Source organism: Eurytemora carolleeae, unplaced genomic scaffold (assembly GCF_000591075.1).
Source record: "Eurytemora carolleeae unplaced genomic scaffold, Eaff_2.0 scaffold1384, whole genome shotgun sequence".
NCBI classification, from domain to species: Eukaryota; Metazoa; Arthropoda; class Copepoda; order Calanoida; family Temoridae; genus Eurytemora; species Eurytemora carolleeae.
In genome coordinates, this window is record NW_019397268.1 from 39,117 (window position 1) to 63,374 (window position 24,258).

At 34.6% G+C, this 24,258-nt stretch overlaps 3 protein-coding genes across 3 annotated transcripts; 1 reads left to right on the forward strand and 2 right to left on the reverse strand.

Annotated features, from left to right (window-relative positions):
• The first annotated feature begins 1,038 nt into the window (after nucleotides 1–1,038).
• On the forward strand, nucleotides 1,039–13,048 carry LOC111713154 (peroxisome biogenesis factor 1). Its single transcript, XM_023487962.1, has 8 exons — nucleotides 1,039–1,283; nucleotides 2,604–2,655; nucleotides 6,550–6,723; nucleotides 7,729–7,813; nucleotides 9,141–11,035; nucleotides 11,325–11,541; nucleotides 12,064–12,333; nucleotides 12,903–13,048. Exons 1-8 carry the CDS (start codon nucleotides 1,179–1,181, stop codon nucleotides 12,961–12,963), a joined length of 2,859 nt encoding a protein of 952 aa, XP_023343730.1. The 5' UTR covers nucleotides 1,039–1,178; the 3' UTR covers nucleotides 12,964–13,048.
• On the reverse strand, nucleotides 12,981–20,176 carry LOC111713155 (3-ketoacyl-CoA thiolase, mitochondrial-like). The gene is made up of 11 exons (XM_023487963.1): nucleotides 20,045–20,176; nucleotides 19,817–19,982; nucleotides 18,369–18,504; nucleotides 17,970–18,045; nucleotides 17,654–17,733; nucleotides 16,315–16,396; nucleotides 15,801–15,887; nucleotides 15,541–15,608; nucleotides 15,315–15,424; nucleotides 14,224–14,401; nucleotides 12,981–13,189 (listed from the first exon to the last, which is right to left on the reverse strand). Exons 1-11 carry the CDS (start codon nucleotides 20,153–20,155, stop codon nucleotides 13,078–13,080), a joined length of 1,206 nt encoding a protein of 401 aa, XP_023343731.1. The 5' UTR covers nucleotides 20,156–20,176; the 3' UTR covers nucleotides 12,981–13,077.
• On the reverse strand, nucleotides 20,162–23,990 carry LOC111713156 (EEF1A lysine methyltransferase 2-like). The gene is made up of 6 exons (XM_023487964.1): nucleotides 23,730–23,990; nucleotides 22,167–22,332; nucleotides 21,755–21,849; nucleotides 21,081–21,167; nucleotides 20,600–20,634; nucleotides 20,162–20,407 (listed from the first exon to the last, which is right to left on the reverse strand). Exons 1-6 carry the CDS (start codon nucleotides 23,790–23,792, stop codon nucleotides 20,173–20,175), a joined length of 681 nt encoding a protein of 226 aa, XP_023343732.1. The 5' UTR covers nucleotides 23,793–23,990; the 3' UTR covers nucleotides 20,162–20,172.
• Nucleotides 23,991–24,258: the final 268 nt, after the last annotated feature.

The window sequence follows — 24,258 nt, forward strand, 5'->3', positions numbered from 1 at the left end:
CGGGGTCCCTCCTCCCCTCCTATCAATTTTGTACATGGATCTCACAGAAAGTGTCTCAACTTAATCTAACCCCTGGCCGCAGCGCTCGGCCTCCTAGCCCATCCTAGCCGCAGCGCTCGGCTCAGAAAGTGTCTTAACTAATCTAACCCGTGGCCGCAGCGCTCGGCCCCCTAGCCAATCCAAGCCGCAGCGCTCGGCACAGAAAGTGTCTTACCCTAACCTTTACCTAACCCTAAATAATGCTAAATAAATACTAATTTGGTCATGTACAAAATTGATAGAAGGGGGGTCCAAAATCGTTCACTAGGACAGACCCGCACTCGGCCCCCTAGCCTGTCCTAGCCGCAGCGCTCGGCTCAGAAAGTGTCTTAACCTAAATTAACCCTAAATAAATGTAGTCACGTACAAAATTGATAGGAGGAGGCCGGTGGGGGGGGGGTGTCCAAAAATCGTTCTCCAGGAAAGACCCAATATGTGTCCATCCATGCGACCGGAGCGACTGTGTTACTTCAATAACTTTTTCGAACCGTTCATTATAGAAATGGCTGAAAAGTTACAACAAAAATCACCATGACTAGATCAGATGCAACAAAATAACTGCAAGATGTGAAAAGCTGCTTTAAGGACACTAAATAAAGAATAAAGAGCTTTAGACCCGACTTATCCGAACTAACTGTTAACACAAAGGTTACTACGAGGTCAGTTTGGCCTTCAAGTACAGTAAAGCCTCAATGACGCAAAAAAATTGAACAAAGGGATCATTTTGCTGTCTTTCAAATTATCGTGCATGCATTTGAAAATGAAAACTGTACACTCGTTGGTAATGGTAAGACTACCTGACTCTGACTATAGTGGGGGGGGAAAGGGGGAGGGGAGCCGGTAGAGTACAAAAAAACAGGGTTAAATATCAGATTATATTTTTATTGCAGAAAATTTTAAAACAGTTTTTATGTTAAAAAAGGTTTATTTGTTAAAATAAAATATTTTTTCTACCCCGGTACAATAAGAGTTTATTGTAAACATTGAAAACTTGCTTTCGAATTATTTATGTCGCAAAGTAAGGTAGACCGAGTAGGCCTATTAAAAGAATTCCATGCCATCTTCTTATCTTTCAGACCTCTCAAGTCTCAGTAGAGCTTCTTGAAATTTAGATATAAATTGTTTACCAAAGTTGTAAGATGAGTTCCACTGTGTTATGTAATTTGAAACAGATAGAATATGAAAAACATTTTGTTACGATTCCCGGCAAGTGGATGGGGGATTTCACATTGTTGTTGTTTGAGGTAAAATTTGTATAAAAACTATTTTTTTACTTACATTATGTTTTCAACAAGAAAAAAGTATCGGAACAGGGGCGTGGAATGGAATTTATTCAGGGGGGGGGGGCTATTCCGCATTGTTCCCCCTCTGATATTCTTAAACATATTATGATAAAAACCTCATAACCCCATTTCATTCCTAATTTGAAATTCCTAAATCTATATTTTTTAACAAAACTGTCAACCTAAACCTTGATCGAAAAGAACCCTTATCGTTAATTATTCATGAATTCAAACCAAAAGTCCTTATTATGATCCAGCAACTTAACTCTACTCTTGAACCAATTAATCTGAACCTGAGTCCTTACTTTAACAAATATAAACCCGAATTACGAATCCAATCCTAAAAGTTGCTAAAACTTCATTAATCCCGAACCAGCAGACACCAGTGACCAAACCCTGAATCTTAACTCTTAACCAAGCTATGCACAATTTACATTGAAAAGCTTAATCAGAAATAATTTAAACCCTGAATACCTAGCTCAATCATTAACCTGAACCGTAATTATTAATCCTTTTCTAAAATTATTTTTTATCCTGAACCTGGAACACAACACTTCAAACTCTGAATAATCACTAACCTGAACCGTAATCATGAATTCTATCCCAAAACTATCTCTAATCCTGAATATAGAACACTCCAAACCCTGAAACTCATCTCTGACATATACCTGAGCAGTGAGCAGTAATCATACAAAGATTTTATCCCAAACCTATCTATAATCCTGAACCTAGAACCGTAATTATGAATTCTATCCCAAAACTATCTCTAATCCTGAAAATAGAACACTCCAAACCCTGAATACCTAACTCAATCATTAACCTGAACTGTAATTATAAATTCTATCCCAAAACTATTTTTTATCCTGAATTTAGAACATTCCAAACCCTGAAACCCATCTCTAATATAAACCTGAACCAAGGTCTTTCCTAAAACTATCTTAAATCAAGAATCCAAGCGTTCTGAATCCCCTGAATCTCATTTCCAACTTTAATCTGAACTGTAATTACGAAATCAAAAAAGTCAACCCACTCAACTCAACGCAAACCCTTTTCTATGGTTCTATAAGTTCCCAAATCAATATTTGAATCTAATTGGTCCAGGGGTTCATGAGTTATGACCAGACATTCAAACAAACTGACAGAGATTACTAATTTATATACAGATAAAATGTTGGATTATTTACTATTTTACCTATTATTTTCACTACTAATGTAATTTCATTATGTTTACTCCATATTTTGTAGGTCTATTACCATGTCCATTATATGAATTGTATTAAGGTTCCTGTGATTAAGCTGATTAAAGATGGAAAACCAATATTCCTCTCAGTAGGTTAGAACTCTTAGAACAGAGCTGGGAACTTGCGTGTTGGATACTTATAATCTCGATCCTTGATTCCTGTATCCACTGTTGGAACTTTTAATTTGAGGATTAATGCTTAATCTCTTCATTTCAGTTATCCTTTCTGAGCTGAAAACTTTTGTGTTGGATATCCAGAGAAAGAGTTTCTTAAATTAATATCCAGATTAAATATTGCTTGTTCTCCACATGAATTTAAACTCCAGATTAATTATTCGACGGGATATCTGGATATTTCATTCTAAAGTTTTCAGCTCTGGGTACAATAGCGTTGCGGAAATTTAATAAAGATTAGTTAATCTGCAGATTGACTATAAATTGAGATCAAGCATTGATATCGATATCCACTATACGTTCCCAAGCTCAGATATACTACTGTTTTAAATACAGGGTGTCCCAAAAAACATGGGAATTCAGTGACGAATTCGATATCGTCTTTGTTATGAATTAGCACTGTTATACCTAATTTCAAAAGCCATAATATTATTATGTCTGCTAGAGTTTATTTAATGAAAAGGGTAAAAGACTGCAAAGATGTGTCTATAATGTCTCCACAAGATGAACAGTGAATACGGACAAGTTTACTCTGTTTGTATACTGTAATACTAAGTACAACCGGTTGCAGTCAAAACATAAACAAACAAAATGTAAACATAGCAGACGAAACTCTTACAGATTACAGCTTTCTCAGTAGGTATCACTATACTAAATCAAAGAATTATTTGAAAAGACGATATCGAATTCGTCACTGAATTTCCATGTTTTTTGGGACACCCTGTAATTTATTTATACAAGAAACATTGAACACTGCAAGGATATTTATAACCAAGGAGAGGGGATAGGGGTTGTGTACACATTTTGAAATAACGAATTAGGACTGGAGTTTGAACTATAAAGCGTTCGATATCATATTGGATTATCTCTAAGCTTTAACGCACATAATACTCGAAAAACCTACAGTTAAACCCTAAATGACCTGTATATCGAAAGAATTTATCAAATGTCGTGAAAATTTTTCAATGGTTTTACTATTTCACGTAAATCTCAGTATTTGTGAAAATAAATAAATAACCATGAATATGCGGGAACAGTTTTAGAGAGCTCCATATAATCATTTAATTAAAAAAATTCCGCGATAAGAAAGTGAAGAATATGACATTTGATGAATTCTTTCGATCTATGGCTTATTTAGGGTTTAACTGTAGTATTTTCTGCATACAAATTTTAATATTAGCTTAATTCATTTTTTTATTATTTTGAATTGACCAAAAATCTCAAATTAAAGCTATAAACGATCTAATATTATGTAGGACACCCTGTAATTTTATCAAAATAAATATTTTTTTAAGACCGGCGTTTTCCTTGGCAGGGCAGGATGGCCTAGCTTAGAATCACTGCTTTATGTTGTATTACTAGTTACAACTTTGCGACCTCGTAGTAAAATAAATACTAATTTATTTTGTATGTAAACTAGCCAGGAGGCAAAGGCCAAATTTATGCGACATTACTAGTTACAACTTTGCGACCTCGTAGTATAATAAATACTAATTTATGTTGTATGTAAACTAGCCAGGAGGCAAAGGTCAAATTTATATGACATTACTAGTTACAACTTTGCGACCTCGTAGTATAATAAATACTAATTTATCTGATTACATATAAGAAATTCAAGAAAACGTTGTTCTTATTAATAGCTCTTTAAAGAAAATGATTTATGATAAAACATATAAGACTTCAATCTTACGACATGATTTAGGTTAGTTTGACGGGGTTTGTTAATGTTGTTACTTGGTTACTTGGTTACTTGGCCTGTGCACGCTAGGAGAGCCACATGCGTGGCCATGTAAAGCGGTTCATGGGCTTTTGTTGGCCCCAAACATTTAGTTATGTTTTGGGCCATACATCTCGTCATATTTTCTCTTAAAACTGTTCAGAGTTTTAGAAGATCTAACACTGTCATCGATTTCATTCCAAAGTTTGGGAGTTCTAACACTAAAAGAGTGTTTTCTCAATTCACTATTAAAACTTTTATGCTTTAGATTGAGGATATTCGAGGCCAGTCTGGTATCGCATCCTATGCAGCCGTATATAAACTTGTATATATTTCTTATTCAAGTCTATGCATCCTATGCATCCTATGCAGCCGTATATATTCTTGTATATATTTCTTAAACAAGTCTATGCATCCTATGCATCCTATGCATCCTGTGCAGCCGTATATAAACTTGTATATATTTCTTATACAAGTCTATGCATCTATGCATCCTATGCATCCTATGCAGCCGTATATAAACTTGTATATATTTTACAATACAAGTCTATGCATCTATGCATCCTATGCATCCTATGCAGCCGTATATATTCTTTTATATATTTTCCAATACAAGTCTATGCATCCTATGCAGCCGTATATATTCTTGTATATATTTCTTATACAAGTCTATGCATCTATGCATCCTATGCAGCCGTATATAAACTTGTATGTATTTTCTTATACAAGTAGTTGCATCCTATGCATCCTATGCAGCCGTATATAAACTTGTATGTATTTTCTTATACAAGTCTATGCATCTATGCATTTTATGCATCCTATGCAGCTGTATATAAACTTTTATATATTTCTTATACAAGTCTATGCATCCTATGCATCCTATGCATCCTATGCAGCCGTATATAAACTTGTATATATTTCTTATACAAGTCTATGCATCCTATGCATCCTATGCAGCCGTATATAAACTTGTATATATTTCTTATGCAAGTCTATGCATCCTATGCATCTATGGATCCTATGCAGCCGTATATAAACTTGTATATATTTCTTATACAAGTCTATGCATCTATGCATCTATGCATCTATGCATCCTATGCAACCGTATATAAACTTGTATATATTTCTTATACAGGTCTATGCATCTATGCAACTATGCATCCTATGCAGCCGTATATAAACTTGTATATATTTCTTATACAAGTCTATGCATCTATGCATCCTTTGCAAATGATAAAACTCGTTTTTAACTCCAATGGTCTCATATCGTGCCTGGTATCTTCGTTTAACCTCTTTTTCTGCTTTTTTATAAAGTAAAAAGTCCTGTTTGTTTTGAGTTTTTGAGATTTGGTAAATACTCTCCATCTAGTTTTCTTCCTCTTTATTGCACTAATCTCATCCCCCTTCATCCAAGGGGGTCTCATGTGTATTTGTGTATTTACAATAAACATAATACGTCACAGTGAAATGTAAACAAACATTCTCACCTTTCCTTGTGTCTACTCTCATTAGTACAGCTAGTTGAAGATTGGAAATATTATTTTTTTAAACTTATACTAGTCATATAGCTTGAGAACCCATCAATTAGTCTTGAGTCAACCCACTCAACTTGGAGTTTTTAAAACAAGCTAAGAACATTCTTGTGGTTTTACCAAGTTTTCCAATTAAAATTTGCGGCAAATCAGTCCATGTGTTCCTGAGTTATGACAAACAGTCAGACACACAAACAGAAATTAATACTTTATAAATGTACAAGGATTTCAGGGCGCTTCGCGCTCATCTTATATTTGAATTGTGAACTTTTTTTCTTTGTATATATTGTAAAACAACATTAAAAGTTCGTGGATTTTTAAAATTTATTAAAAACGAATTTTGTTGGAGGCAAATGTTTGAAATTTTGATCATCCATATACCTTCCCTGAGGTCATGTGAGGTCCCACACAAAATTTGGGCCCGATCGGTTCAGCCGTTTTGATTTTTATTGGATATAAACAGACAAACAAACAGACTGACAGACAAGTAAAGTATATAATATATAATATATATATTATACATATATATATATAGATTACTAAGGAATAAGTATGAATATTTAGGTAAAAGTAATGAAGAGGCGGACACGATTGAAGTCGGATCAATGTTAGGACTAGGATCCTGCTCCGAAGTAAGGTTGGAGAAACCCCGGAGAGAGGAGATAGGTTCAGCAGAGAGGGTTTCAGTTTCTCCAGCATCACCAGCTGACTGGGATATCATTAAACTTAACCAAAATGGTAAAGATTCCAGTGAACACTTACCTTTTTTGTAATTATTTTGTTTCTTAAAGTTTTACAGAAGATTCCAGTTTTTCGTGTCATTTTTTTAAAGCTGCAATGTATAATGTTAACAGACCCATTTCACTAAAATAATGATCTAGTGTATGGTAGAATTATTTGCTTTGTAACAATATCAAATACACTAAAAGGGACTGTAAAGGAAAAATGAAATGGGTATAGGCTGAAAGCTGATCACTTTAGCTCTCGATCGCGACCCATGAAAGTTATATCTGATGTTCCTATCTCGAGAAATTGATATACAACTTTGGCAAATTTATACGAAAATTAATATATATACAATTTTGTATAAAAGTAGTGGGTTTTAAAAGATCAAATTCAGCAAATAAGCAACTAATCTGAAAACGATGATATCCCAGAGAAAGCTAATTGTAACTTAGGTTTACTCCAATTCTAATTTTATTTTTGTTATTTCTATTTTTTATAGATTTAATTCATAATATTGTTTATACGTCCGAATTGCTTGACCAGAAATTCCACCAACGGCAGTTGAGTAAAGTGGTCACGTGATACAGGCGGAGACACGTTACCAGTATACTGCTCTGCCATTGGTGATAGTTCTGGTCATATGATTTAAGTTTAAGATTTTCAAAAATTTTTTATATATATGAACTTTCGTATAATTTTAACACAGTTTTATATCAATTTCTCGAGACAGGAACATCAGATAAAACTTTCATGGGTCGCAATCAAGAGCTAAAGTGATAGCAAGTGAAAGCCTATACCCCTTTCATTTTTCCTTTACAGACCCTTTAAGTAGTGCTATAATTTGTCGTTTTCCTATTCAAAAGTTGTCTGGTTATCACTGTAATAATAATAACATTCTAACTAGTATATTTATCTAATTAAAAAAATAGATATCTTGAGTAGTCACTGGGCAAAATAGGCTAGAGAAAATAATAAAAAGAATATGAAATATATTTTGCAATTTTTAACTTTTTTTAGGCGTGGAACAATCAATCCTAGAGCAAGTTCGAGTTCTTCAAAGGAAATCGATAATTCAAATTTATGTGAAATCGATAAAATTAAGGTTATCTTTTGTTTTTTCAATTTCGTTTTGAGCATCCTTATTCTTATCCTTTCGGCTTTGATCCTTCTTCAGGAGTCCTTTATCTTTAACATTTTATTTATGATCGTTACTTCTTTGTTCTCAATCCTTCATTTTTATTTATCATCTTTCATTCTATGCTTTATTATCATTTATTTTTCATTCATCATTTATCAATTCTAAATACAGCCGTCATTACTCTTTTTAATCTTATTTTCTTCATCCTACATCCTAGATCCTTCATCCTTCATCCTTTATCCTTTATCCTTTATCCTTTATCCTTCATCCTTTATCCTTTATTCTTCATTCTGCATCTTTCATCTTACATCCTTAATTTTTCTTCCTTCATCCTTCTCATCCTTCATTCTACATTCTTCATCCTTCATCCCACATTCTTTATTTTTCTTCTTTCATACTTCTCATCCTTCATTCTTCATCCTTCATCCTAAATCCTACTTTCTTCATCCTTCATCCTACATCCTACTTTCTACTTCCTTCTTCCTTCATCCTACTTTCTTCCACCTTCATCCTACTTTTTTCTTCCCTCATCTACATCCTTTTTTTCTTCTTCCTTCTTCATTCTCATCCTTAATCCTACATCCTTCCTTCTTCATCCTACGTCCTTCATCCTTCATCCTTCATCCTTCATCCTCCATCTTTCATCCTTCATCCTTCATCCTTCATCCTACATTCTTCTTCCTTCATCCTACATCCTTCATTCTTTTTTCTTCTTCATTCATTCTTCTCATCCTTAATCCTACATCTTTCTCATTCTTAATCCTACATCCTTCATTCTTCATCCTTCATCCTATGTCCTCAATCTATGATTCTTTATCTTTTATCCTTACTGGTTTATTCTTCATCCTTTATACTTATAAAATATACTTTATCTCATAGATTATTTAAAACAACAGATAGGACAATAGATGTCGTCTTTTCAAGATTTGAATGAAACTCTCACCCTGTGAGAAGTTTCGCTTAGTCTTCGTAGAATTACAAGACCCTTCTCTACGACGACATCTAGTGCATATCTGTTATTTTAATTAATCTATGCTTTATCTGTTATCCTTTATGCTTTTACTTTATTTGTTATCCTTTAATCCTTTATCCTTTAATTCTTTATCCTTTAATCCTATATCCTTTAATTCTTTATCCTTAAATCCATTATCTTTTATCCTTGAACCTTTATGATTTATGATTTAATACTTAATGCTTTATCTTTTACCCTCTTTCCTCAATCAATCATCCTACATCTCCGTTTCTCATACTCCACGTTTGGCATATTTCATAACAAGTTAATCCTCTTTAGGTTAAAAGTTGTTGCATTAGTCCCTGATAAACCTGCAGTAATCCTCCAACAATCGACTGAGCTGGAGATCATTAATCCTTTCGAGGATGACGAGGATGGGTTTGAGTTCTCCGAGGATGAGATTGAAGACTTTGATGAACCTCTACCAACCATTGATGAAACAAATAAAACGAAATTTACTGCGTTTCCCTTTTTTGACTGGTTTGCTAATAAAAGTTCTGATAGTTCCGCTCAAAACAAGCTAACACCGAATTTATTTTTAACCAAATTTAAAGGTTTCCTTCGAGTTCAGGTTGATAGCTCGATCACTGTATCTACACTCTGTCGGATCTCTAGTTTTGAGACGAGCAAACTATACTTCTTCGCTCAACTCTCAGGGTTGGAGAAGAAGGAGGACGGATCCAAGGAATTGACTAGTGTTTACGTAAGGGTGGATATGTGTGAAAACCTTGAACCTGGAACTGTATACCTCTCTCCTCTTCTGATACATTGTAAACATTTAGCCATTGGGAGTCAAATATTCCTGCAATCTTTGACAGCAGACCAAACTAATTATAATCTTGTTGCAGAAATCAGATTGAAAATATTTCAAAATTCAGAAAAACATACGGTTGAGGTTGATTTTCAAGGATTGTTTGAAAAGGATAGTCATATTTTTAGTGATCAAAGCCCACTAGCGGTGACTAATTGTACTGGAACTGTGTCGGTAGAACCAGATTTAAAGTTTATTATCACTACTCCGGGATGCAGAGTGATCGTACAATCAGGTTCGACTAAATCTGATGTAAACTACAAAAATCCAAAACTTACATTTTACAAGAATAAGGAGAAATATGTCTCCGACATTTTCATGGAAAAACTTGAAACTTGTGAAAGATTTATCTCAGCATCCATTGGACTAAATAACACTATCTCTAGGTCTGTTCATCTCCTGGTTACCGGAGGATCCGGATCCGGTAAAACAACTTTTGTTGGAATCCTCTCGGAGAAGTTTTGTTCATCCAGGTTCACTGTCTCCAGTGTTTATATAAACTGCACAGTTCTCAAGAACAAACGACTTGATTTTGTCAAGAGTAAGATACGAGGTGGAGTAGAGGAAATTCTAACCCTTAAACCAGGAATACTGATCCTAGACAACCTCGAGTGTATCGCATGTCCAACCCAGGAGGAAAACCAGGATGAAACCTCAACCATTATATCCTCCTGGATCAAAGAGCTACTGAACTCTCTGCCTAGAGGTATCATGGTGGTCGGTATAGCTGAGTCGGTTGACAGTCTAAATCCCCAACTCCAATCTAAGAAAGGATCAATTCCATTCCTTTACACAGTGAACCTAACTCCCCCTTCTGCTCTGGAAAGAGATAGATTAGTTAAGTTCTATCTCAAGGATACTTTCTCAGCTCTAGACTCAGTTTCCCTAGAATCATTTTATCCCTGTGATATCAGAATGCTTTGTGAAAAAATCCTTTCTTTGGGAGATAATATCGGTCCAGAAACCCTTCAAGGAGAAATAGATGATTTTACTCCGCTCTCAAAATGGGGAAAACCGCTGAAACCAGCGATAAAACGAGATCTAGCTGATGTTGGAGGATTAGAGCTAGCGAAGAGTACCCTAATACAAACCCTGATCTGGCCAATCCTGCACCAGGATATCTACAGGAGGATTGGAGTACGGATGCCCAAGGGAGTGCTGCTTTATGGAGTACCTGGAACAGGGAAAACTTTGCTAGCGGAGTCAATTGCATCCTACAGTAATCTGAACTACATCTCCATCAAGGGTCCGGAACTGCTCTCCAAGTATATCGGAGCAAGTGAGAGAAATGTTAGAGATATTTTTCTCCGAGCCCAGGCGGCAAAACCTTGCCTTCTCTTCTTTGACGAGTTCGACAGCTTGGGTAAGATAAAAAATGATCAAAAAGTTATACAAGCAACCATTATTTCTTTCATCCTTTATGAGACAGTTTTCCCGTCAAAAATAGTTTTATGTTTATTTTATGGAATGCGAAAATATAAACTATATTTTCTATACGAACAGACACCAAGATAGGAGGATTGAATTTGTTAATATTTAGCTGTAAGGACTGATAAAAAAGTTGGCTCCGATAATGGTTATTGATTAAAATGTGTATACAAACCCCAGCCTCCTCCTTCTCCTTAATTAAAGATTGCAAAGGTTTTGTTTAGCTCCAAGGCGAGGACATGATAGCACAGGAGTAACTGACCGGGTTGTGAACCAGCTTCTCACCCAACTGGACGGAGTAGAGGGACTAGACGGAGTCTGGATAATCGCAGCATCATCTCGTCCAGACCTTATAGATCCGGCTTTAGTCCGTCCTGGTAGGATTGATAAATCAGTGCTGTGTCCTTTACCCGGAGCAGAGGATAGGTTGGATATTCTCAGGTTAATACATGTTGGATCGTAATAGTTCTAAATAATTTTTGAGACATTTACAGAAAACTTGTAAGAATTTATAAGGCAACTATAATTAAGTTTTACATGTAACACATAGTTCTATGAGTTTTCTGAACGTGTTAAACCTAAAAAGTTAAGAAAAAATCCATTATGAAATGGTACACTCTGTATATATACTTTTTTAGAAAACGGTCTGTAAATATTTTAATTCATTTACTGGATGTTTATTTCGAGCTTAAAATATTTCATTATTTTCCGTTTGTTCCAACATGTGACTAAAGGCTTGCCTCAAATTCTATTCCTAATATCTTTATAACCTGATGTTGTAGACCTTTGATTATTCAAACCACGAATTCTGCTAGATCAAGCAGTAAGAGTTTGAAATTAAAGGTTTTATACCATCAGGTTGAAAAGATAAAGAATTTAAAAAATTATAGTTTAAGGGAACTGTTAAGTTCCTTTCTTAACGGGGCATAAATACGATTTACAGAAACGTATTAAAATTCGCAGGAAACTGAGTAAAGATCTAGATAAAGCTGACTGCGTTGATCTACCCGCGATAGCTGACCTAACAGATGGGTTGTCAGGAGCTGACCTGAAAGCAGTTCTATACACTGCTCAGCAGACTAGCATTAACAAGAACGAATCCTTATCAAGAGACAAGGTTCAGAGTAGGGACGAAAGCTCCAAGGTTTGGATAACCCAGGAGAGTTTACTTCAAGCTGCCAGAGAAACCAAACCATCAGTTTCCGCGGCAGACTTGAATAAATACATCTCAGTGTAAGTAATTTTCTCTTAATTCTTACATGGCTAACAGAGCGCTATGCGCCCCCCTTTTCTAGTATAAATTTTAACATTTAAATGTTGCTTCACAAGTCGCCATCTATTCTTTATAATTGTATCATAAATTTTCGAGGACCAATGCTTTTTCAAAATTAATAAATGTAGACATTTTTTTATTTCATGCAAGTTGCCATAAATAATTTGGGCCCGATCAGTTCAGCCGTTTATTTAATTCAAACACTGCTGAGCACCCTGGACAAATTCCTGAATACGCCCCTGTAAGCACGGAGATGGAATTTAAAGAATTTGAGCCGCGGTTTAAATCTGCGAAACCCCGGTTTAAATTAAGCGCCGGCTTAAATCTTGAAACATTTGATTGGAACCATCCAAATTTAAGCCGCGGCTTAAACTTAAACCGCCGCTCAAATTCTTTAAATTCGGCCACGGGTCTCACTTCGATCGTATTTTTAAATAAAAAATAAGATCGGTTTCTTCTTCTAACCACACTAACTTTAATACGTTGCTTAAAATTACGTTTAAATTCTCTGTAAAATATACTATTTTAGATACTCAAACTTCAAATCTGGGAAAACACAGTCCATGTCTCAACGAACCACCTTGGCCTGAGCTTCATCTAATCATGATTAATAATATAGAAATTTATTGCATTTATAATAAAACATGATTACAAAGAAATATCTAAAATACAGAACTAAAATGCTATGATGAAGATAATGGTGTTTAAACAGCTTCGAAGAGAATTGAGATACCCTGTCCGCCACCGATACAGGCAGACCCAATACCGTACTTTTGCTTATTCTGGCGGAGCTTGTGTACTAGATGGGCGGAGATTCTAAAAAATTAATAGTATTTAATCAATAACAAAATTTAAAAGAGCAAAGCAAAGGATTAACCGATCATCAAGTTCATTAAAAAATACAAATATCTAATTGGATCGAACAACCTTGGAAGATTCGAAGAAGCAAGAAAATTTATATAAATATGCAGTGTGACTTAAAAAAACTGGGGAATAAGGGTCTGTAGACTCGTTTGTAATCGGATTTTCAAGATTGAAACCATTTTTAAAAACTACGTACAAATTCAGATATAATAGGCCTGCAGATTTAAATTAACAATTTTATAGGCTCCTAAAGTTTCCAAATGGAGTGAGTAATTAGGTAAAAAAAGATAATCTCTGTTTGCACAATTTTACATTCAAAGTTTGGTTACAGTTTATTACAGTACCATTGTTATTTTTAGATCTACAAGCTAAAAGTTGGACTCGGACTCAGAATTGTACATAGATATCAATACTGGTCTCAATCTTGAAAATCTGATTGCAAACAAGTCTGTATAGACCCTTATGTGCAAACGGAGATTATCTTTATTTTTAAAAAATTTACTCACTCCAGTTGGAAACTTTAGGAGCCTTATCCCCCGTTTTTTTGAGACACCCTGTATGTATTTAGTATATAATCATTCTCTTTTTATATTTACAGATCATTGAAATCAGTTTTATAACATCCATTTAAAAAAATTAAGAAGAATTTGTTTAAAAAATCAAAACATAATGTCGTAGACCTGCAGTATTGAAATATAATTTATCAAAAAAAAACTAAGTCATCAGGTTGCTAAGATATCAGAATAAGAAACTTAGTGTGCAGATACTTTCGTATTTTTTGTGTATACTAAATCGTCTCGTAAAATCAATGAAGACGATTGTCGATTAAAATTTTTGATTCAACCAAGCTTGTTCCAAGGATTCACAAGAACATAGAAACAAAGAGGTTTACTTAAAACTTTAAATTTGCAAAAAGCATGTTAAAAATCATAAGTTAAGTATAAAAATCGTCTTCATTGTATTGATATAAACGCCGACAACTGTACCTTGCCCCAGAGGCTGCAAGAGGATGTCCTAGAGCAATAGCACCGCCACAAGTATTCAGCTTCTCCATGGGTATATCCAGAGCCTTCTGGCAAGCCAGGGTTTGAGCTCCGAAAGCCTCATTGATCTCAATCTGATCAATCTGACCCAGAGTTAAACCAGCCTTCTCCAGCATAACACCTGAACACGGAATTTAAAGATTTTTTTTTTCAGTTTACTTTCACCGAAATTAAAGAGCTTTTTTCAGTTCAAATTCACGGACTTTAAAGGGAGTGATCGGCAATGTATGGTAATTGAACTGAGAATGTAGTATTGTGGAGAAGTTTTTAGGATTCATTTGAGACATATAAAACGTTTTAATGATGTATAATTACGGAGTTTGAGCGCAAAGTCGACATTCTCCACAATACTACATTCTCAGTTCAACTACCATATGCCGGTTACTCCCTTAAAAGATTTTCATTCTGTTCATTTTCACGATCGTATTGTAAATGAAACCCTTAATTGTAATTTTAGAAGATTAATGTAGAGTTCAAAAACATTTTCTGTCGTCATCAAAAGTATCTTATCATAATTCAGAAATCCTCACCAAGATAAAATATTTTATATGCCCTTGTTCTAAATAGAATCGTTAACAAGCAATCAAAAGAAAACAATATTTTAGAAGTGATCTTGACAAAATAAAGACATAAAATAAATACTATTAGAATCCTTCAAACCGATAACCTTCAAAGGATGAGACCTCAGAGACGACTGTGGGGATTATTTAGTATCTGCAGCTTTACAGTGTACATGTGTTTTGTGCTTAAACATTAAATAAACTCTTTAATGACTTTATTACAGACAAATGACTTTCAGCTTGCATGCCGTTTTATTCTGTTTTAGGTAGTCATTTAAGTCTTATCCTTTGTTGGTAACCCTGCTCTTCTCAATGGAGGAGTATTAATCTATTTACTAATTTTCTGAGTAAAATTATATTTACCAATGTAAGAGTATTATCCTATTTACCAATGGCAAAGTAAAATTGCATTTACTAATACACAATAGCAGAGTACTACCTTATTTACAAATGACTGCGCATAATTATACTTACCAATGGCAGGTACGGGACCTATTCCCATAATGGTAGGATCACAGCCAGCAACTCCATACCCAGCAATACGAGCTAGAGGGGTCAGATTATACTTTGCAACAGCTTCCTCACTACAAATACACAGTTAATAATTTTTACCAGCCAATATACTTATCAAGTACCAAGCTTCATAAGTCCTGATCCAGAAACAGGGGGGGGGGGGGGTGTATGTGTGTAAATTTATGACCTTGCAATGATAACTGCAGCAGCTCCGTCACAGATACCACTAGCAGAGGCAGCAGTTACTACACCATTCTATAATATACTAAATTGAATCAAAGTTTAAACAACAACAACAACGACTGCAACTACAACTACACCAACTTTTTGACTTAACAACAACATAATAATCAAGTTAAAAATTAACTACACAAAGAAAAAAATTTAAAAAACAATACAAAAAAATAACAGTAGCTTAAAATAATATAATAAATAATCTATTTTTACCTTTTTGAAAACTGTTGGGAGCTTGACTAACTGTTCCAGGGTAGTTTTAGGTTTAGGATGCTCATCAGTATCAAACACTACCTCACCCTGTATTATATATCATCACTGTCTTGTGTCGAAAGTACCTTGGCAAAATCAAGGAAATATATACAGGAACGCTCAACTCAGATCTACGCAAATTGTGTACTGTACTCTGTGGGAGGAATGTAAACAAACCCAGTGCCCCCACAGAAGTTGAAGGGAAAGGACTAAAGCTTTGATGTGATATTGCAGTCCCACAAAAAACAAGTTAATATAATTCTCATTATACTCCAATAGGAGTCCTGAGAATCAACACCACTTAAACATAAACATAAACAATATGTCAAGTTAGAGCGAATATTTATGATTTTTGGCGTTCTGGTCAAAAGCTAGAGAACATTGAGGCTGCTCAGTAAAAGTAATTCTGTAATAAACATTCTTTTCCTCAGCTGGAACCAGACTAGAATAAACAAAATATTTTTATTAAGTTCACCTTTCTTGTTTTTATCTTAAGAGCTGCAATTTCATCAGCGAACACTCCGGCCTGGGCAGCAGCCGCCCATGTTTGCTGGGATCTTAAAATAAATTAGTATAACAATAAATTAATCAATCAGAAAGCTGCACATGTTTGCTGAGACCTTAAAATTTAATTATCAATAAACTTATCAAACAATCAGCTGCTGTCCATATTTGCTTGGATCTTAATATTTGATTATCAATCAATCACTCAGCAGCTGCCCATATTTGCTTTGATCTTTTTTGATTATTCGCTAGGATCTTAATATTTGATTATTAATAAATCAATCCAGGGTGAAAAAACCCGGTTAAAAAAAAAAAAACAGCCCAGTGGGTTTTATTGGGGTTAATTGATTTTTTTTGTTGGGCCTTTTTTGCGTTTTTCAATTTGAAAGTAGTTGAAACCTACAAAACTTTATACTAATTCATAATAATAAGACTATTTCAGCAAAAAGTGAGCTTTATAGTTATGAAAAATAATAATATTGTTGTGAAAATAAGCTATAATCATAATAAATACATAATAAAACTTCAATTTTTTATATTATAGTTTTATGAATTTCAGACTACTTTTATCTTCTTACTTGGATACATATTTCTGATTGGGGGTGGGTCTACTCAGATTAATCGGTAGATATTAATATGCTCAAGAAGGAAGACCACTGTTAAAAACCGAAAAACTTCAGATCACTCACACATAAGAATGATAAAGAGATTTGTATCCTTTTTCTATCGACCATATTTTGAAAATTCGTAAGAAAAAAATAAATGTGTCAGTTTAAGTGCTGTAAACTCCCTAAAAATCACCACAGTTGATAGTAGACCTTACTTTTAGAAGAATTTATCATTATAAGGGTGAAAAAACAGGCACTAATTAGAAAAATTAAAAAAAAACCAATAAGACACAAAAAAGCCCACTTGCAAGTGGTTTTTTTAAAGTGTGTTTTATTGTTTTCTTTTGGGTGTTTTTTTGGGCTCGTTTTTTTCATGCCAACTCTGCAATCAGCAGCTGTCAATGTTTCCTGGGATCTTAATACTTGATCATCAATCAATTAATCAGCAGATGCCCATTTTTATAGGGATCTAAATATTTGATTATCAATCGATTAATCATTCTTAATCAGCAGATGGCCATGCCTTTTTACTATTTTATTGGTAAATCAATTAATCAATCAATCAGCAATCGCCATGTTTGTGGAGTTAATATTAAATAGTATGTCAATGAATCAATTAATTACCCAAACAATATTAATCAATCGATCAATCAATGAATCAATTAATTTGTACGGGCCGAAAGTAAATGAAACCCTAGCTACCTGAGAGCAAAGTTATCACACTCCTCCCTTGTAATGTTATATTTCTCCGCTAGGTTCTCTGCTGTCACTCCCATGGGAGTCTAAAAATCCATTAATCATGATAATCCCGCAAATCTTAAAATTTATCATCAAATCTAACATGTAGGCTTAAAAATCAAGCAAACATGTTTAATTCAATTTACTTTAATTTAAGAGCTTTCATCATGCCAAATAAGTTTTTTGGGTTGTGGTGAATTAGTTTTTTAGACCCTTCAAATGGGATCAGAAAACTGTTAATTTTTAAGTTTCATTTATTTTAATAATGAGTGGTTCCAACCTTAGCCAACATGTCTGTTAGACTGGTCCACATCATATCTTCCAGTTTAGGATCCTGGCCCAACTTAGTTCCAAACCTAGATATATATTTACTTGAAATAATAGATAAAACCGACAGGAAATCCAACATGGAACACCCTGGCTGAGAGCCCTGAGTAATCAATCCAGCTGATTCCAAAAAATAAAAAAATTAATAAATTTTAGACTTGAAGTTAAATCAGTAATTCTGCGACACTTAAGTCGTAATATTATTGCGACTTATCTGCAGCTCGAAACTTTGATTTTAAATGGGGTAATTCAGTTTCAAATAAATCCTTTTTTACTTAACAGTTTATATACCATTCGCCCCCCCAATAACAACCCCCTCCCCTCCCAATCTTAAGTTAATATCCTCTGTTACCTGATATCCCTGACAGCGTAAGGACAAGCCGACATATTATCAGTTCCTCCGGTGAGAACAATCTCTGAGTCTCCTACTAGGATCTCCTGCACTCCGTTCACTACAGACTGGAACCCAGAGCCACACAATCGGTTCACTGACAACAAATATCGTTTCATTTCAAAGGTCTAACTAAAGAGTAAAAACAAAATTGTTAACGCAAAAAAATCTTTTATAAAAACATTAAAAATCTACGAAATGAAAGGATTCATAAAAAATCAAATTAAGACTTTTAGGAACGTTCTACGGGTTATTACACAATCTCGAAATGACTTTACTTATTCTTAAAAGAAATGTAGGTTTCATAAATCGTTACTGAGGGGTGGAGTGGGGAGTGTGTGATACCAGTTCTCGTTAGCTCACTGAAGTTAAGCACACTTTTCCAAAGCCAGTAACTGGATTGGTGTCCAGACTGGTGTTCACGGGTTCAATTCCCGTACTCCTCACAAACCTGTGGTCTCAAAAACATTTGAAGCCGACATCTGGGTAAACAGTTATGACCACCTTATGGATGTAGGAGGACAAAGGGGCGGCTGTAACCAACTCTCGCATTGAAAGGGCGCGTGTGTTATACTCAACAAGAAAGAAGCTTTAAGTGGATTGATACAAGTGAATGATGATCAAGAGAGGAAAGGTGGACAAGAAGGGAGAGACTATGGTTGCAAGCTATAGGTATCTGGAGGTATCCAATACGGGCTTTCAAAGATTGGGAGCAATGAGTGCGATGTTTCCTGTAGATAAAACACTCGGGTTTTATTCCAGTATATCAGAAAAATTCCTGCACTCTACTATTCTCAGGCCTAAGAAGCCTTTAGGCAGCTGGAATCTTGTCAACCCTCTTCTCAGTATGAATGAAGCGTAGATGAGCGTAGAGTGCTGCCAAATTACAACCCCTGGTAGATCAATATATAAACCCATATAACATCAAACTTTCGCAAAAGAAAAATTCAGAGATTAGATCGTAACAACCCGAACATGTCCTGGGGACAAAAAAATATTTTAAAAATAAAATCGTTATGAATAAAGTTTGTTTGTCATCATAAGTAATCTGTATTTTCCTATAATATCAACTAAATTCTTAGTTTGAAATATCAAACGTTTTACGACATCAGGTTGCAAAGATATAAGGAGTAAACAATTAAAGTATAAGGAATAAAATATTATGTACTATTAAAATATGGTTTTATTGTTATCTACATAGAAATAGAGTAGATAAGGGAAGGGGTTGAAGTAAGATTAAGAACGGAAAGGATGTACCTGTGAACGCTGAAGTAGGGACGGGAAAGGGGTCATGTACCTATGAGTGCTGGAGTAGGGAAGGGAAGGGTTTATGTACCTATGAGTGCTGGAGTAGGGAAGGGTTTATGTACCTATGAGTGCTGGAGTAGAGACGGGAAGGGTTTATGTACCTATGAGTGCTGGAGTAGGAACGGCAAGACCACAGCGAAGAGCCACATGTCTAGCTAGGTAGGGGGCATCTGCTGAAGATGCAGAAAGTACATTTCCAATACAAACAGAGCTAATGTTTTCTGCTTTAACTCCGCCGGCAGCCATTGCAGCTTGTGCAGCGTGAACCTGAACAGAAATTATAAGTTTTCTCCAGATTTTTCATTTAAAAAGATATCTTCAGATCAAACCTGAAGGTCAGTTGGGGAATGTCCCTTCAGGGTGCCCCCGAAGGCTCCGAAAGCTGTACGTTTTGCAGCAACTACGTACACACCACGTGCCAATGAATTTCCGGTGGCCATCTTTACTCTGAAAAAAATCACGATTTTCTCTTTTTGAACACAACACTGGAGACCATGTTCCCGGTTTTTCCGCCAAAACTGAACACCGGGGTTGGAATGACATGATGAGGGTGAAAGTACTCCTCAAACTGTTTGATTAACTCGTCTTTAGTCCAGTTACAGGACGTTATTAAAAATATTCCGGACTCTTCCAGAAGATTAAATGTGTTTCTCAGGTATGTTTCTTTGTCCTCCTTTGCACTGCCTCCCAAACTTTAAGAAAAAATATGAAACATAATAAATGAATTAAAGCAGAAATTAATTTTTCTTATCTTACCACCAGGCCCTCAGTGTACACTGTACACTTTAAAACTAGTATTTGATAACTTGAATATATCATTTGCATCAAATTATGGACTTTAGCCATTCATCTAATGTATTAAAATCTATGTTTCAATTTCTTCCCTTATAGCATCAAATGTGCCCTTATCAGTGACAACCTAAATAATTTCAATTCTAAATAAAACTTGTGGACAACAATTTTTTTATTTTTTTTTAGATGGAACTTTATTGGTTCGTCACTAGTTTTAGCAAGGAAGATTATTTACACTTAAATTTTGTGCTTTAAGGGTTTAAAGACGTCATTTTAGGTAACCCTTCATTTATCCAATTTACAACAGTACCTTTTCAACCTTTGTCTGATAAACGATGAATGAAATGTCTTAATTTTATTGATTGAAAATTGATTCTTTTTAATTGTGGATTTCCGCTATAACAGCAAGTAGTTTGCAAGAATATTATACTTTTCCAAGATAGAAAACCGACAATAATTCCTTATTGTTATTGACGTTAAAATAGTACTGTGGTAACCGGAGGGTTACTTGGAATTACTCTCTTCAGGTTAAGCGATGTAACAAAATTGCTGTGTAAAAAAAAACAAGAATACTTTATATTTTGCTTTTAGTGCTGCAGAATCCATGTGTAGTATATTTCCAACTTCAAATTTAACTTCGACCCCAGACTCCTTAGCAACCTTTAAATAAAGTCGCATAAATTAAATACATCAACTATAATTTGATATTTTGTGTTTATTATTAATGAATACTTATCATTTTATCAATTTTTCACTGATATTTAGATTATTGTTTCAGTTATCTTATTTTATAAAGTAGTGACCCATGTTTGTTTTTATGTCCGATCATAACTTAGGAACCCCATGACTGATTTGCCTAAAAGTTCGACTGAGGAACTTGCTAGAACCAGGGGAATGTTCTTAACTTGGTTCAAAATGTCTTAGTTTAGTGGGTTAAATAGTTTAGAGAAAGTTTAGTTTCTAGGCTAAGCTTGGTTCCCAACCTAGTTGTTTATACTACAGGATTATATTTCATTATGATTTTACCTTAAAACATTCTTTTATGTTTACTTTTTTTTACGATCTGTATTATTATTTTTCATTGTAATCTATTTTATTTAATTTTCATTTTAAAAAAATATTTTTACTTCAAGTTATTTTTTTCTTGTTTTTTATGTTATTTTTTTTTATGTCTTCAATTTTTTGTTATTGTTAATTATTATTATAATTAATCATTATTGTTCATAATCATGAAGATAATTTTTAACCTTATCTGCGAGATCAATAGCTTCTTGACAATAATCAACACCAGTAATATTTGAGAACCCTTCCCTCGCCATATCAACACAAAGCATTCCGTTCCCTAAACACAACTAGCATTAATTACTTTATAATGACTAAATAAAATATCAACACAAAGCATTCCGTTCCCTAAACACAATTAGCATTAATTACTTTATAATGACTAAATAAAATATCAACACAAAGCATTCCGTTCCCTAAACACAATAGCATTAATTACTGTATAATGACTAAATAAAATTACTTTACTTACCAATTACCATCACTTTACCAAACTTGTTAATTTGGGAAAATGTATTTTTTAAGAGAAAAAAGGGTGGGGGAGGGGCACTTTTAAGATAATAAATTCCCCTTTATATCTTTAATATTAGTCTATACCTGTACCACTGTCAAGGATACTATCTGTCGGAGCCACAAGATCAGGATTTTTAACCAACCAACTAATCATTCTCATCCCGGCCTCCTCTCCGAACCACACCTCCCCAACGTCCCCGTGGTCGGAGAAATTGTTGAGCTCCAGCTGGTAACTCTTCTCCCAGTACTCCTACGATGATCAATAAAAGATTTCAATACTCATATTAAAATTATTATTATATTAAGGATTGACAATGGTACGTCCCATGAAAACTTTATCTGATCAATAATGTGGAAGATATTTTCGTTTTCTCAGGTTTAAAATTGTTTAATTCGTTTAACTTCCAAATGTTTTCCTAAACCGTAAAAATGCGCACATTAAGGGTACCCGTGTGAATCTGGCAGTGCCATCTTTGCGTGGAGGGTCACTTGAAAAAAACGGTGCTATGGAAACGCCTCAACACGGAAACGTCTCAACGCGGAAATGCCTCAAAAACCGGTTTTGAGGAATTTCCGTTTTTTTTTGGGAAATCCCTCAAAACTGGAAAATGTTGAGGGATTTCCGAATATTTTTGAGGCGTTTCCTAATATTTAAAGTTGAGGTGTTTCCTCTTTTTTTTTGAGGCGTTTCCGTTTTTTTTTTGAGGCGTTTCCGTTTTTTGAAAAAAGTTTTAAAACTTTATTTTGTTGAGGCGTTTCCTCTTTTTTTTACCTCAAAAATTTTAGGAAACGCCTCAAAATAAAGAGGAAACCCCTCAAAAACTGGGTTTTGAGGGATTTCCGTTTTTCTTGCAGAAATTGCGGAAACGTCTCAAAAAAACCGGTTTTTGAGGGGTTTCCGCTTTTTTTTGAGGCATTTCCGTGTTGAGACGTTTCCGTGTTGAGGCGTTTCCATAGCACCGAAAAAAACGCCACATCCCTTTGATATAAATTAGAATTTTCAATTCATGTAATGTCTCTAAGCTAGAAAAAGTTACAGTTTTTTTTGAAACATTGTGATATTGTAATCAAAACTTCCTAAATTTATATATATCCCCCTCATGATGTGTATCAAATTATTGGTTTTAGTTGGGTTTAATTCAAATATTCCACTCATTTCCGGCATTAACAAACTCTATAAAATAAAGGCTTCCTTTCCTACTTTTCAGCTTTCACCTTCTTCTATATCCTTCATTATAGTCATTAATTTTAAATTAACTACATTTCATTGATCTGTAACAGACTGGTATTTTTGTAAAATAGTTTTGTCGTCAATAGTCATGTCCCCTTGACAATTTACATCTCGTAGACTGGCTTACATTGAAATGCTGCAAACACTTCTATTTCCATAAAAATAGTCTTCTATTCACATGTTTTCTTAAAAGGTGTTAAAAGCAGACATATATATATCAATTGGGAATGATTTTTTATGATGGGGACAACTGGTAAGGGTAAGATGTAGTTGCAATGTGTGAGTAATCCCTGCTATTCAGGGGTGATTACCTCCAGGATTCTAGGGGGAGGGGCTTGAGTACCTAAACCCAATAACCCCCCCCCCCCTCCAGGCGTATTCAGGGGGGGATAATTAAGCCACTGCCCACTAAATACCTTAGTTCCCAGTTCTGATGGTTCTAACTCCTCTATCCCTTCTGCTAAATTATCGCATGACATTTTGGGGTCTTACAGTACTTGAACTTGTACAAGGCTTAAATCAGATGTTTGAAAGATGGTGGAAGTCTAAAGATGTATAAGTTATGTTTGTGTTCGTAAATTTAAATGTGTGTTTAGGCCGTTCTAATAAAGAAATGCAATACACTGGTGTAAACCCTAAGGGTATATTTACACTGGTGTATTTGTGTCCCCCGGTGTAACCTAAATAATAGAATTATTAAATGCTTTTAATTTTCTGAACTATTAAGTTCTCATCTCTGCATGGTTTTCTGGTCTCTGTTTACCCTGGGTAAGTCAGAAAACACAGGGTGGACCCAGTGTTTTCATTTCTTGACACTGGTGTAAATCTACCCAGTGTAAACTGTACGTTGTTGTTGTTTGAACCAGTGTAATTCATGACTATTAAATCCGAACCTAGGTAAACACCAGTGTAAATGACAGTTTACACTGGTGTAAATCCTTTATT